Here is a 16880-nt window from a genome sequence, read left to right on the forward strand (position 1 = left end):
GTTGCCTTTTCCCTCGGATGGGAATTTTTAAGTCTAGGGGGCACATTAAGGCAAGAGGTAAGAGACGTAGAAAAGACATGAGGGACAAAGTTTTTATACAGTGGGTGATTTGCGTGTGGAATGAATTTCCTGAGGAAGTGGTGGATGTGGGTACAAAGTTTAAAAGTCATTTGGATAGATACATGAATAGCAAAGATTTGGAGAGATATGGACCAGCAGCAGGCTGGTGGGACTAGTTTAGTTTAGTATTATGATCACCATGGACTGGTTAGACCGAAGGGTCAGTTTCCATGACTATGACTCTGTGTAGATTCTTCAGCAGTGCGAATATAGTGACATAGTGGTAATGTCACTGGACTAGTAATCCAGAATACCAGCTCTGAGGATATGGATTCAAATCCTACCACGGCAGCTGACAAAATTTGATTTAAAGAAATATCTTGAATTAAAAGGAGTAAAATCATTAAAACCTAATGGTGACCATGTAACCACTGTCAATGACTAAACTAATGCCCTTAGGTAGAAGGCTGCCATCATATCTTGGTCTAGCCAACACGTGACTATTTCCACAGCAACATAGTTGATTCTTAACTGTCCCCTGAGCAATTAGGTTTAGGCAATAAATGCTGGTCCTGCCAGTGGCATTCAAATTCCCCAAAAGAACATAGAAGATTCACAGCTCTCATCCTCAAACAAGAACCCTAAGATTTTTCCAGATCCAAGCTGAGAAAAGTATGAAATATCAGAGACTTGTGGAGAGATGGCATAATGGTAAACGTAATGTTGTAATTTACGTAAATGTAATACAAGCTAACTATAAGGTAACAGGTTTGGGAAAGATATATAAGCACAGGACCCTGAAGACCTTAATACTTATTTTACAATAACTCCTCCCATTCTGATGTCAAACACAACACAAATGGTAATAGCTGTTTCTATACAAACTCCCTCAGATTCAACTAATTATGCCTGATCAAATCTTATTATACTTACTGCTCTCATAAACCATCATGTTATTAATAAACAATGTCTTTCTCAAGACACTCTACAGTGGTGTATCCTCCACCACTAACCACTAGATTGGCCATTCAAAGTAGAAACAAGGGAGCATTGTAAACAGCTAACTACCTAAAACAACCCTTAGCATATACTGTTATGCATATAAATGATTTGGATGGGGACATAGAAGGCATTATGAGTAAGCAACACCAAAATTGGTGGCATAGTAGACAGTAAAGAAGGTTTTCTAAGCTTATAAAGAGATCTTGATCAAATGGATAAAGGAGCTGAAAATGGCAGATGGAGTTCAATCTGGATAAATGCAAAATATTGCATTTTGGTCTGAACAACAAGGATGGGGCTTATACAACTAATGGTAGGGTCTTGGGCAGTGTTGTAGAGGAGGAACTTTGTATTTGTCGTCAATCTGGAAAATATAACACGTAACATCATTGTCGGCATATCTACACAACATCGATTGCAGTGGCTCATCTGAAGGGCAATTCAGGATGGACAACAAATACCGACCCAACCAGTGCTACCCACATCCCTCAAACAGAAAAAAAACCTGTCATATGTGAAGAGAGCAAATAGGATCTTCCCTTAATACACCAGCTGAAAAATGAATAATCATCATAACTTCTCATCCGAAGGGTGGCACTGCAGACAGTGCTGCTGTTCAGCGCTCCCTCACTAATATACTGCAGAATCAGCACTAACATACATATAACTAACATTACATTCCATTACTAGTGGTGAGGGAACAGCGCTCTCGCGAAACCAAACGGATATCTGGAAATAAAGAAAAACAAATACTAAGTACGATTTCTCCACCCCGCCCCACTTAAAACAAAAGCTACCATCATCATTCCGGAATCACGCCTTCAACTTTGCCTTTAGTAGCTTCAAGCCACATTTCCGCCACAGCAGCCTGGCGGCGTGGAACACCTCATGTGCGTGACGACATCATCGCGCAGGGGTGAGCGAGCAGTTCACGCAAGCGTCCTGAGTAACATCCGGGCTTGGATAGGATGAATCCTAAATTACAACATGGCGACCGAGGGAGGAGGGAAGGAGATGAACGAAATCAAAACTCAGTTTACTACCAGGGAAGGTGTTTATAAAGTGTTAACCCACTCCGAATACAGCCGGCCGAACAGGGTGCCTTTTAATTCCCAAGGATCCAACCCAGTCAAGGTGTCATTCGTGAATGTGAACGACCAGTCTGGCAATGGGGACAGAATCTGCTTTAATGTGGGCCGGGAGTTGTACTTTTACATTTACAAAGGCGTAAGGAAGGTAAACATCAGGTTGTTTTGCCTTTTTTTTGGGGGGGGGGGGGCAGATGGTAATGATAAGAAAAGCAAACAAAGAGCCGAGGCCTTTTAAAATAATGCAATTTACACATAGGTCTGTTGTATCTGGTTGCCGATCAGTTGTTATTGCGGGTTTTGAGGGTGGGAGCTCACCCCTTTGGCTCGCTTGTCACCTCAATCCCAGCGTTCAAGCAATTATGCAAGTCGCGTTCAGTTTGCAAGCACGTTAGGATAAGTACAGTGGATTTGTAAACGAGGGTTTATAAGTGATAGTTCATTTTGCATATTTACTTTTACGAATATTTAATTTCGTTAAGCATCAAAGCATAAATACAACCGTAAAAACTAATCGTGTAATTTAGGTTAATGTTTTCGAATATTTAGAAAGATTGCAGTTGTATTCTTAAAATATTGGGAATAAGTTTAAAAACGTCCTGTGATTTCTTAAAGTATCTCAAATTATTTTTTAAAGAAAATATTATCACTGATTTAAAACTTTTTAAAATGCAATTCATGTGGAGATATTTTTGTGGGTGAGTGTCAGGAAGGTGAATAGATGTGATTGACAACTCTTATCTGTCATAATGCATGACCCTTTATCGAAGGGTATCAGTACGATTTGTCTGATTTTCCAAAAATGGTTTGATCTCCTGAGTCTTGGATCTTTATAGGTACTGCAGTTATTGATGCATAGTGTTGTGTAACATCAGTGATGTACCATGTACTTTTGCTAATTTACATAGTTCAAATGTTTTAGTCCAAGGTCCATCTGCACCTGTTTGTTTTTCGATTAACAATATGTATACATTGAATATATTAATATATGAAGAGAGTGAAATGAAGAACCAATTAGTCACTTCTTTACTTGAACATCTTTTGTTTTAAAGAAATGGGCAAGGGGAACAGTAGCAATAAGAAGCACAGGGAGATTGGAAAGTGGGGAACAATGGGTATGAAGAGCATTTCTTGAGGTAACAATATTTGAGCCAAGAGTTTGAAATGGTATTAATGTTTTTCCAATGCATGTTGGAGAAAGCAATCCTGAAAAAAAGTACATTACCTGAGTGATTTAATGTTAGAAAAAAAGGGATCAGAAAGACTGACACACTTCATTGTATACAGTATAACACTTCATAGTATAACATCCTTACAGGAGGGTAGGTCCCTTACTTATATCCAGAAAATTCAGATGCAGACTTACAGAGCTGAGGTTTAAGAATTGCACCCATACCTCCCCTCCACTTCATATCTCCACCAGATGACAGTGGAGTTGAGTCAGCATGAACTAGAAGGAAGCTCCACTTCAGATTCCTCCAAGTTTCAAGGCTTGGACTTAGAATGGTGATACGTTTCTTTGGATGTCAGGGCACCTAGTTAATTAAATGAAAGCTGCTAAAAGATGGGCAAAAATAATCTTGGATAACAGATTTCCTCCCATGTTGTTTGAAAGCATTAAATCTGCCTGCTTATCAAAAGCGAGTGAGCAAGATTTTTAAATTTAAAATCCATTCTGTAAGATTGCTAGTGAATCACAAAGCCAATTCTGATTACAAAGCAAAATGACTGGTGCAGAACAACTCTGAGTCAGAACTTGGAAACTTATCTAAGTTAACATTTCAATAAAATACTGAGGGAGAAGTGCTAACTTTAGGATGAAACATTAATACAGGGCCAGTAGTTTTACTGGATTTTAGTTTTCAATGGTTCTACTCAGGATGATAATGGAAATTCTTCAGGTGTCTGACAGATGTCCCTCCCTCAGGCAGCACCATCACAAACAGAGTAATTAGCATTCACCACATTGCAGATAGTGGGAGCTTGCTATGTGTAAATTGGTTGTATAAAGTAATTGTCTAAAACAGCACTTCAAAGTAGCTTTTTGATTGTGAAGAACGTTTTAGGATTTCTGAGAAACCAACCAGGAGTAAACAGTTTGTTTAATTGACACCCTGTCTACCACCTTCAACATTCACCTTTGTGCACTGTGGCAGGTGTGTTTACCATCTGCAAGAGGCACTGCAGCAACTTGCCAAGCCAGCTTTGGCAGCACTTCTCTGCGTTTTGCAGTATGGAAGAATAAGTGTAACAAATGAATGGGAACATCACCACCTACAAGTTTCCCTACAAATGCACGCCATCATGACTTTGAACTATATTGCTCTTCTTTCACTGTTGTCAAGATCATGAACTGCTTGACAAACGGCATGAGCATACCTATATTAGCGGTTCAACGACTTGTTATCATCTTTTGATGGCAGTTAAGGATGCACAAATATTACTGACATTGTGAATGAAAGAAAATATTGTAGGATTTAGAATGCAGTAGATATTTATCATGGAGCTAAGTTTCTTTATGCTCACCTAAAATTGCCAAGTATTTATCAGGTACTTGCTTATCTGGTACATATTTACTGTAGAAGTTTTTTTTTGCTGGATCAACAAACTTCTGTCAAAGGTATTTTAATGTAACTAAAATATCTGTTTTTGAAAGATATTTTTTCCAAAACTTGTGACATATTCTTTTGTTATGAATTTGGGTGGATTACATTAAAGTATGTTGGAAATGAATTGCAGTTTGCAAAATTAGTTTAGAATTTAAACAGCTCTGGATATTTTTCTGAAAAACATTCTTGTGATTTCCTTCTTTTCAAGTCATTTGGAGGACTGGTACAATTTATTATAAGCTCTTATACATAGAACAGTACAACACAGAACAGGCCCTTCAGCCCACGATGTTGTGGCAACCATTGATCCTCATGTGTGCACCCTCAAATTTCTGTGACCATATGCATGTCCAGCAGTCTCTTAAATGTCCCCAATGACCTTGTTTCCACAACTGCTGCTGGCAACGCGTTCCATGCTCTCTCAACTCTGTGTAAAGAACCCGCTTCTGACATCCTCTCTATACTTTCCTCCAACCAGCTTAAAAACTATGACCCCTTGTGTTAGCCATTTCTGCCCTGGGAAATAATCTCTTGCTATCGACTCTATGCCTCTCATTATCTTGTATACCTCAATTAGGTCCCCTCTCCTCCTCCTCCTTTTTCTCCAGTGAAAAAAGTTCGAGCTCAGTCAACCTCTCTTCATAAGATAAGCCCTCCAGTCCAGGCAGCATCCTGGCAAACCTCCTCTGAACCCTTTCCAAAGCATCCACGTCTTTCCTATAATAGGGCGACCAGAACTGGATGCAGTATTCCAAGTGTGGTCTAATCAAAGTTTTATAGAGCTGCAACAAGGTCTCACGACTTTTAAACTCAATCCCCCTGTTAATGAAAGCCAAAGCACCATATGCTTTCTTAACAACCCTGTCCACTTGGGTGGCCATTTTAAGGGATCTATGTACCTGCACACTAAGATCCCTCTATTCCTCCACACTGTCAAGAAACCTATCCTTAATCTTGTACTCAGCTTTCAAATTGCTGAAGTCCATATACACCACATGCACAGCTCGACCCTCATCTACTTTTCTAGTCACCTCCTCAAAGAACTCGATAAGGTTTGTGAGCCATGAACTGCCACTCACAAAGCCGTGTTGACTGCATTTAATCAAGCCATGCTCTTCCAGATGGTCACAAATCCTATCCCTGAGAATCCTTTGTAACACCTTGTAGACGACAGACGTGAGACTTACTGGTCTGTAATTGCCGGGGATTTCCCTATTTCCTTTCTTGAAGAGAGGAATTACGTTTGCCTCTCTCCAGCCCTCAGGTATGACTCCAGTGAAGAGCGAGGATGCAAAGATCTTCGCAAGTGGCGAAGCAATCGCATTTCTCATTTCCCAGAGCAGCTGAGGACAAATCTGGTCTGGGCCTGGCGACTTGTCAATCTTAATGTTTGACAAAATTTTCATAAGGAGAGGTAATTGATTAGAAATGCAATGGTTTAGACATTAGTCATCATCCCTGCACATAAGTTAAATGCAGTCTAAATTGATGATATAATAATTTTATCTACTGCCTATTAAAAATTTTATGAAATGAATATGATCTTCAGCTGGGTCTTCCTAAACATGTACCTGCTTTTTATTGTAGAACTGCCCTCTAATTATCAATCTTATTTCCAAGTACTCATGTGTAAATTTAAATTATTTGTGGGGTAGGTTATCTGTTGGGATACATTACAGCTGAATGTGAATTTGCTGTTGTCTGTATCTATGCATGTATGTTGACTTTCAGCAGGGATTACTAATTCTAATCAAAGGTGGGGGCACTTGCAATTTCCTGCCCCTCCCAACCCAAATGTTGTGAGGTCATTTTAATGAGCCTGGATGCAGAGAGACCTGGAAATGCCTTGCCACCTTATTGCAAAATTGAACAATACAGTATATCTCAATGCGACTCTTCAATTGTGTTCCTGAACACAAGTTTTTTAAAATGTCTGGCGCTTAAGGACATGAGAAAATTTTCTGTTATTGCAACTCGTTGCATTGTTAGAATTAATTTCTGCCATTGCCCATAATTTTGTGGATTTGAACCTTCTGAGATCATGCAAAAGCAGTTGTGGAAAGCCCATAAATTTTGTTTGGTAAGATGGAGGGCTTGGATCAGCTGTATTTGTTGGATGATCTGTTTTTGAGTACCTTTAGTATCATATGTAAACAAGAATAGTTGCAATTGTTTGGTATCTTGCTAAATTTGCTTATGCACTACTTTTGGTCTCTTGAGAATTGGCATTTATACGGCACCTTTCATGATCATTGAATCATTTTACAATCAATGGAGTATTTTTGATGTGTAATCACAGTGTAATATAGAAAATGTTGCAACAATATCCCAGAAACAGCAATGTGATAATGACCACATAATCTGACAGGAAGGGAGTTGAGCAGGAATTTTATGGAGCTTGCAAGAATGAGAAAAGTGATACATGATTTGAATTAGGTAGGAGCTGGAATGCCAATTTCTTAACTGTAGGTTGAGATGCAGGGATGAAGTCATCATTGTAATTGTGGCATATCGGACCTCAAGTTTGACCTGTAGTCAAGTTCTCAATTATCATATATTACTCTGATGTGAATACTATTGTGTTAAAATGTAATTATGTTCTACCCTCAGGATAAAGTCAATGCCACATGGGAATCTTGTAGTACCGATTCATGTTTGTTTTAAAGATGGCATGCAATATTCGGCTCTCTCACATCAGCAGCTTTCGTTGTTGAACTCTAGGGTACAAGGGAAGAGGAGCAGGAAAATGGTAGCTTTCATGTGGGAATGGGGCTGGCAGAGTTTAATCAATGGTGAGGGGGGGATTTGCATGGAATGTGCCTTGGAGTCATGACACAGTGGAAGAGGAATTGAAGAAAGGATAGAAGGTGGTTTAGTGGACTGCAATCCACTATGCAATCTGGATATGTTTGGGTCTGGTCAGAACTGTTAGTTCAGTTTTTTTTAAAAAAAGTGACCTCAAAGGCAGTGGTTGTACTGACCATCTCTGGTTGTTGGCTGGCAAACACCTGACAGGGCTTTGAGCTTTATTAATTACATTTCAGTTATCCTATTGAGGGAGATCTCAGACAATCTTCTCCACAATGCACAGAAGAAAGACCCAGCTGAGATTTCTGGTTCAACCATGTCTCACAGAATTGTGCACAACATTGGACACAAAAATGAACTTTAATAGTGATCGCAAATACTCATTGTAGAGACAGTTCTTTATAGTTAAAGAAACTAACTCCCCTGTAACATCAAAATATAAAATCTATGAGGTGTACCAGTATGTTTAACACTGACTGAGCTGATCAATGATGATGCACACATGAATAAATTGAAGCCAATATAATTGAAATATTTACAAGCATTAAACTAAATTTGAAAAATGTTCTTGCCACCTTTGTGTTTTCTATGTCTTGTGTTAATGGTATTGGAGTTAGGCAGAAAAATTGTGACCATAATGAGGAGCATTCCTTTTCGTTCATGAAGCTCTTAAAGTCAGTCTGTACCTGCTGTATTGTCAGCTGATACTGGGATTGGCAACTACAAAAGTATTCCTGCTGCATTACAAAGGATTTATCATGCATGTCACAGTACTTTACATTTTAATTGTAATCCTGTGGGAACCACTAAATAGAGCAGAAGTGACATCAAAGAAGTGATATCCCATGGTTAAAATTCCACTTTCTGTTTAATGAGATGTTGATTTGTGGAATAAATAAAGCCAGGAAATGGGAATAACTCCCATGTTTATGTCCAACTGAAGGGACAGTTAACACCTCCATTTTAATGTCTCATCACATTAGCATGCTCACAATGCCTCATTTCCTCAGTACATCAATCAGTGATGTTTGTGATTTCTGATATTTGGGCATAAGTCCTGGTGTGGAAGCTTGTGATATTTATTGCTGAACCCTGATTGATGTGCATTTCAGTTGCATAATGTAAATGAATTGCACGAACACCTTAGAGTTTCCCAAAGTTCTAATGAAATAAGTGTGACTTTTTCCATCATTCACTTGCATTGCAGCCTTGGGATGGTGTTCTACCTATTAGTCATTTCTAAAGAGGTGAGGCGAGAGTGACAGCCCTTGACATCAGGCCACACTTGACTAATAAAATTGGAATCTAAGGGAATTGGGGAAAACCTCCTCTGGTTGGAGTCTTTGCTGGCATGTAGAAAGATGGTAGTAGTTTTTGCAGGTCAGTCATCTCCACTCCAGTATATCTTTTGTAGAAATTCCACAGAGTGGTGTCCTAGGCCCGACCATCTTCAACTGATTCATCAATGATCTCCCGTCCATCATGAGGTCAGAAGTGGGAATGTTTGCCAAAGATTGCCCACAGTAAAGGGGCATTTGCGACAACTTGGATATTGAAGCATGTTCAAATGCAACAAAACCTGGATAATATCCAGGCTTGGGCTGAACAAATGGCAAGCAACATTCATGCCACAAAAATGCCAGTCAATCTAACCACCACCTCTTGACTTTCAGTGGAGTGACCATCACTGAATCCTCCAGTACCAACATCCTGGGGGGATACCATTGACCAGAAACCCAACTGGACTCTCCATATAAGTACAAGGGCTATGAGAGCAGGCCAGAGACTAGGAATACTGCAGCAAGTAACTTACATCCTGATTCCCTAAAGCCTGTGCAACATCTGCAAGGCACAAGTCAGGAATGTGATGCACTTATCTGAATGAGTGCAGCTCCAACAACACCCGAAGCTTGACACCATCCAGGACAAAGCAGCCTGTTTGATTAGCACCACATCCACAAGCATCCACTCCCTTCACCTCAGTAGCAGCAGTGTGTACAATCTACAAGATGCTCTTAGAAATTCACCGAAGATCCTTAAACAGTACCTTTCAAATCCACGAATACTTCCACTTAGAAAATGCAGCAGATACATGGGAACCCCACCACATTTCCCATTCCCCTTCAAGCTACTCACCATTGACTTGAAATATATTGCTGTTTTCTTCACTGCTGTTGGATTGAAATGCCCCCAAGGGCATTGTGGGTGTACCTACCAGTAGCAGTTTAAAAAGGCAGCTCAGCACCACCACCTCAAGAGCAGCTAGGGTTGAGCAATAAACCTGACCCAACCATGAAATCTATATTCCTCAAAATTTTAAAAAATCTTATCACTGTCAATGTGTTGTCAGACTACTCAGATTTATGTGCTCTTTCAGTTAATCAATTACTCATCAAAGTCTTAATCGACTAGAAATTCTGCCTTTGTATTCCCTCACCATCTCTATCGTGCAGAATGAAGACTATAGTAATCTTGGGCAGTCTATTTGACACCGAAGTATCACTGCTTACTTCAAGTCTGAAATATTGCCAGCTTATTCACTGAAAGTTTAATACATGCTTTTGTCAAAGATGTTCCATATACTATGTCCCTCACTAAGTACTGCATACACATTAATTGCATCCTCCTTATTAATTCTCAGAGTATTTAATGCAAAATCATTGACCTTGTCTGCATTCCCTCTATGATCTTGCCCCATCTATCTTCAAATTCCTCCTTCCCTTTACTCTTCACTCCTCCATTGATGGCTCAAAAACCAATAATTGCTTCAGGCCTGTTCCCTGGCATTACCTCCTTAAATTTCTCCAGGCTAGATTAGTTAATCTTCCAGAAAATTTCTTAGGAGGTGATTGTGAGCTGTCGCCTCTGGATAAGCTGAGAAAACTGTGAAGAAAACCCTGTGTGCTAACATATTTGTTCATGTTAATGATGAAAAATATTTGGAATAATACACAGGGACTGAACAAAGTGATTTCTGTACTGGATCTTTCAGTCTTTAAAAAATGTTTGATTTGACTTCTTATTGTCACATACCGAGATACAGTGAAAAGTTTTGTTTTGACTTCAGTACAAGCAGATCACACCATACAAAATGCATAAGGGTTTGAACTGTGGATGGTATCCTGATCAGGTGACTAAGAATTTCTAGTCATATAAAAGGCTTTTAATATTTTCTGTCTCCAGAAATGAATTGAATAATCAAACCTAGAGAGGTATTTTCTTGGGTTAATTATAGAGTCATTGTGCACAGGCGGTTATTTGGTGCACTGAAACTGTGGCATTTGTGTCACACTCATTGATGACCCCCCCCCCTGCCCAATCCCGTCTTTCTCTCTCCCTCTCTCCCGCGTGCGCTCTCCCGCTCTATGGTGTGCGCTCTTGTGTGCTTTTTTGCATGTTATCTTGCCCTCATGCCCACCTTCGCCCCCTTGCACTCATGCCCGAGAGAAAGCATGCACTAAAAAGATAATGGGTGGCGTTGGAGTGGGGGTGGGGGTAGGTGGAGTTGATGTTGGTGGTGAGGAGTCATCAATGAGTGTGACACGAATGCCAAGGTTTCAGTGCACCAAATAACTACCTGTGCACAATGACTGCCTGTACACACTGTGTAGAATGGATGTTCTAGCTTATTAGGCAAAGTCTGGATGTTATCCTGGTCTTGTATATGGTCATGAACTGCTTCAGTATCCAGGAGTCAGAAATTATGCTAAGCAGTATAGTGATTTGCGAACATTCCTCCTTCTGACCTTCTGATGAAATGAAGAAAGAAGGTTGAAGCAGCTGAAGATGGTTGGGTCAAGTTCACTACTGAGGATAGGTGGGATATTGTGGTACAGTGGTAGCCTCCTTACCTCTGGGCAATGAGGCCCATGTTCAAGTCCCATCTGCTCCAGAGATGACTAACCTCTCTGAAAAGGTTGATTAGAAAATACTCACCCTGAGGAACTCCAGTTGGATGTCCTGGCACTAAGATGATAGAGCAAAAAATGATGGCTAAGTGTGACTTCAACCTTGTTGGGTAAACGCTGGTGTTATAACTGTATTGGAACAGCTTGACTAGGTGCATGGTTGGCCTAGAGCATGTCTTCAGTATTGTTGGCAGAATTTTATCCGGGCTCATGAGATTTGCAGTGTTAAGCAGCATTGGTTGTTTCTTGATAACGCAATAAAGTGAATTTGATTGCTGAAGACTGTGATTCTGTGGTCTTCAGGAGGTGGTGAGATGGTTCATCTACCTTGGCAATTCTGGCTGATGATGGTTGCCAACAGTTCAGCCTTGTTTCTTGCATTGATACTCTGGGTTCCCTCATTGTTAAGGAGGAGGAAATTGTGGACCCTCCTCATTATTTTTTAAAATGTCCAACATTATTCAAGACTAGATGTGACAGACTGCAGAAGTTCAATTTGAACTTTGGTTGTAGGATCACTTGTCTTTGGATGCTGCATCTACTGCTTGATATGTAGACTCCCATGCTGTGGCCTTATTTTTTAAATATGTTGTTTCTGGCATGTGAATCTGCACTCTTCTTGGAACCAGTGTGTGGGTGTGAATAAATATGTAAATTAGCTGTGGTGCATTTAAAAATGGATGGCAGGATTTTAAAACCCAGATTAACAGTTCATTGGAATTATAAATTTAAATTGGAGGTGTTGGGATGCCAGGAACTAATGTAGGGCAACAAAAACAGGCATGGTATGTAATTGGAACCTTCTGCAGCAGAAAGTATATGCAACAGAGTTTTGATAAAGTAAAGTTCATGGAAGACAAAGGGTGTGTGATGCCTGAAGGATTAGGAGATTATTTTTAACATCTAAGTACAGAGGTGGCAAATAATTAAATGATCATTTCAATGGTAGCTGGACTGAAACAGAAAAAGAACTAGGTAATTAGTGTTATGGATAGTTAAACAGTGTAAAAATAAATATACACAGAGGGGTCATTTAGCTCATTCGTTCTGTGCTGACTGGAAGAAAAACTACCCAGTCTGATCCTACTTCCAGTTCTTTGTTAATAGTTGTCAAGTCCATATTCAATTTGTTAAATGTAAATGCACTGAGTTTCTGCCTTCCACCCATTTGAGACAGTGTATTCCAGATGCCAGTCATCTCTGGGTGAATGATTTTCTCTTAAACTCCCTATAACTTAGCAGAGGGCAACGGGAAATTGATCCCTCATTTCCACTTTATCTAGGTATTGTACTTTCATAGATCTCCACTAAATCCCTCCTCGGCATCCTCAGTTTAAACATAGGTTAGGTTGTTTATCAGGAATGCAAAAGTAAATATATTTTGGGGTAAAATCAAGGTTTTTTTTGTGTGAAACCTTGGGACTGCATCTGGAGTACTGCATGGTTTTGGTCTCCTTATCTAAGAAAGGGTATACTGCCATAGAGGGAATTTTATGTTGTTTGACCAGATTAATCATGGGTATGGCAGAGGAAATCTGTTATTTCAAAAAATGAGAGGTGATCTCATTCAAACTTAAATTATTCTTGCAAGACCCAGCAGGCTGAATATAGATAGTATGTTACAGCTGACTGGTGAGTCTCAGAATCAGAAGTAGGTTGTTTAGAATTGAGATGAGGCATAAGTTCTTTTCTGTGCTTGTAGTAAATCTTTGGGAGTTCTTTATCAAGAGACCTTTAGAAGCTTAATCGTTGAAAATATTTAAGACAGAAAACTATATATTTCTGGACCCTAATGACATCAAGGGTTTTGGGGATAGCTTGGGAAGTAGACGATCAGTTATGATCCAGTGAAACAGTGGAGCAGCCTTAACTGGTTGAATGACTTTGTCCTGCTCTATATTTTTCTCCAATCTTTCATCATAAATAAGTTCCTCCATTCCTGGCAATCTCCTTGTAAGTCATCTCCTTCCTGCAACAAGGGTAACCAGAGCTGTATGATAGTTTCTTTGAAATTTAATTAGTATTTTATGCAGTTTTAGAATAGCCTTTGTGATCTTTGTATTTATGCCTCTGCAAACAAATGGGCACATCTCTGTACTTTCTTGCCTACCTTTATTTACTTTTCCTGCTATGCTCAAGAGTTTAGAGTATAGTTATATTCTTCAAGTTCCTTTTTTTTTGGGTTGGTTTGAGTGTTGTACTATACTATCTGTATTAACCTGATGAGAACCATTGTCTACATCAATGTAGAATGTAAGTTTGCAATAAAGAAGTTTTAGTTAGACAAGTTAGAATCGTTACAAAACGATTCCACCAAGGCACAAAATGACCCACCCACAATTCAAACTAGTTTTCTCTATGTAACTCTACGAACAATTTTAGAGATTTATTGTAAGGATCAACAGGTGTACAGCAACTTCTTTCTATACAACAATCGTATCAGATATTTCCTGAGTCCCCTTGAGAGCGACAGAAAGCAGGGAAATTGTTTTTGCTGTAAGCATGATGGCTTGCGTGTAACTTATGCTTGCTTTGTTTCCACAAGTGCAGAAGGAAAGGTACACACCCTTCAGTATGACCTATTCACCTTCATAAAACACTCTAGTACAAAGCTTTTGTAGATATTAACCCTATTGCTGCCTAAGAAGTTTTAGCAGCTGTAGAAGAAAGTCACTTTCAATCATCGATTTAAAATTGTTTTAAAACAAAATTTATACAGGTGAATAAAAGTAATTTGCCAGAGAGAGAATTCTGCCTTCATGTATCAGGATTTTAAAAAAAGAGTAATAGAACATTTTGCGATAAGAACACAACTTATTTAGCTCATACAGTCATAGTCATACAGCATGAAAACAGACTCTTGGTCTAACATGTCTATGCTGAACATAATCCCAAACTAAACTAGTCCTATCTGCCTGCTCCAAACCTTCCCCTCCAAACTTTCCCTGTTCATATTACTTATTTAAGTGTCTTTTAGATGTTGTAACTGTACCTACATCCACCATTTCTTCAATTAAGATCTGATTTCAGGACCCAATTTGACCACCTGTCTTTGTTAAAACCCATATCCTTTTGGTCCAGTTGATTGTGATATGATTGTGGCTTGATTCTGCCTTTTCAAATTCAGAACAGGAGAAGGGCTTATGCCCAAAACGTCGAATCTCCTGTTCCTTGGATGCTGACTGACCTGCTGCGCTTTTCCAGCAACACATTTTCAGCCCTGACTTTTGTCTGTCTTCATTATTCATCTCTGTCAACTCTCAGCCCTGGGGTCAGTTTTATGCCTTTTCTTTTGCCACCTTAACCTTTTACCACCGTTACCTGTTGACTTGGAAAAGGGGGGCATTAAACCTGAACTTTTCTGATCTGTGCCTCTGGTACTGATTGGATCATCAAGGAGTCTGTAAACAGTTTTTGAGTTGTGGAATAATTTGTGTATTGCCTTGCCTGCATGCAAATTAGTTGTATTGTCAAAATCTTATCTTGTAGTTACAGCAATGATTTTTTTTTCATTTTGGTTACACTTAAGATGTCTGTCCTGTGGTTAACATTAAGAAACATAAAGTAGTAATATGCTGTTTGCTACTTACATACAGCGCTACACAGTTGTACGTGTTCGGGTGTTTTACCTGGTGTAATTTTAGTTTCAAATGGTAGTTTTCTTCGGGGTACAAAGGATAATTCAGTGCAAATTCTCACCTTTCTCTCTTCTGTGGGGCCAGTGAGGCTGTTTGCTATTATTAAAATACACTTGCCAAGGATACATCGAAATGTCAAGCTGAGGATTTATGACTTTCATTTCTCATGTTGCGTCATTCACGCCTATTATAGTGCTGTGTAGAAGAAGTGTCTTCACTGTAAGACTCTGGAGTAAATTGAATGGTAAATTATCCAGGATTGTTGCAATGGGAGCAGATTTCTTTTTAAATCAACTGGTTCAAATGTGTTATTAACATGCCTTCTGAAGCAGGTATGAGTTGAAGCTGGGCTTTCTGGTGTAAAGTTAGGGACACTACCACTGTGCCACAAGAACTCTAAAATATGAGCAGATGCTTGTAGTAAATAACACAGCTGGGAAATTAGCTTGAAACTTAATTTTAATTATTTCATGCAAACTCAGCTGAGCATTTTGTAACTGCTCCTGTATAAATTGTTTAACGTTCTATCTGGTCACTTCGGGATTTAACAGTGTAGTTTGAATTTGTCTGATGATGGAGTATGGTGCATTGCAAGCCCATATCAATGGGAAGGGACTTCAAAGGGTATTTGATCCTTGCAGCTGACAAGTTCCCAGGTCTTAAAAATGAATATGCTATTTTCTGACCCACTATGCCACCCAGTTCTCCCAAAATTTTAAAACTCAATTTCTACTTAATGCTTGGAGTGGTTTTCATTTTCCTTATTCATGATTCTAGTTGATGAAATTGTGACGGTTTTTAATCTCCCATATGTGTTTTACGAACATATGAATTAAGAGCAGGGGTAGTCCATTCAGCCAGGATAGATAACCTGGGGGTCTGAACGTAGTCCGGAGTCCATGCGTGGTCAGTTGGTTCTGTAGACAGGTGCTGAGGAAGGAGATGTGGCTGTGGTAGCGAGTCTGTTTGAGGACGTGGCTGGTCTGAACGTAATCCGGAGTCCATGCGGGGTCAGTCGGTTCCATTCAGCCTCTGCTATTTAATAAGAGCATGATTGACCTGCTTATATTCCAAATTCTACATGCCACCCTGTCTCTTCCTTCCCCAATGGGATAGCACAGTGGCTCAGTGGTTATTGATAGGCTAGGGCGGTGGGTCTGTATACTGCTCTGTGGAGTTGACTCGATGGGCTGAATAGCCTGCTTCCAAACTGTAGGGATTCTATGATTGAATAACCTTTGATTTCCTTGCCTAATTAGAATCTATCTACGTCTCCCTTCAAAGTATTCAATGACCCTTTTCCATTGTCTTCTGAGGCAGAGTTCCAAAATTGTAGAATCCTTAGAGAATAGCTTTTCCTCCATTTCTTTTCTAATTTTTAAATGATTATCCCCAGGTTTGTACTTGCCCACAAGAGGCAATGTGTGTTCTATGTCCAACTTGTCAAGACCATTCAGGATCATGTCCACTTCAGCTGAGTCACCCCTCACTCCTCTAAACTGCTATGGTAACAACCACTGTGCCACAAGAACTCTTAAAATGTGAGCAGATGTTGTTCTCAAAACAGGCTACTCATTCTGGGTTTGAATTTAATGAAATAAAAACAAAATACTGTGGTTTACTATGTTCTGGTGTTAAAGTGCCTATTCGAGATGTCTCAGGGGATCTCTGATGTACTCAACCTGTAGCCTGTTTTGGTTCATCCCGGAGATCGTACTCTCTGGTAGTCTGGATTATAAAACTCTTACAGGCAGTTTGGTTTAAATT

The 16880-nt window shown here is 39.5% G+C and overlaps 1 protein-coding gene across 2 annotated transcripts in view; it reads left to right on the forward strand.

The window, feature by feature from the left end:
* Positions 1–1994: 1994 nt before the first annotated feature.
* wdr20a (WD repeat domain 20a) overlaps positions 1995–16880 on the forward strand; it is a 60846-nt gene continuing 45960 nt past the window's right edge. The window contains exon 1 of one of the 2 annotated variants that reach the window (XM_060829283.1): positions 1995–2298. In XM_060829283.1, coding sequence (XP_060685266.1) covers positions 2050–2298 — 249 coding nt within the window. In that variant the 5' untranslated portion in view covers positions 1995–2049. The remainder of the gene's footprint in view (positions 2299–16880) is intronic. The other variant, XM_060829282.1, reaches the window with a different exon arrangement.

This window comes from Hemiscyllium ocellatum, chromosome 8 (assembly GCF_020745735.1).
Source record: "Hemiscyllium ocellatum isolate sHemOce1 chromosome 8, sHemOce1.pat.X.cur, whole genome shotgun sequence".
Taxonomy (NCBI): Eukaryota; Metazoa; Chordata; class Chondrichthyes; order Orectolobiformes; family Hemiscylliidae; genus Hemiscyllium; species Hemiscyllium ocellatum.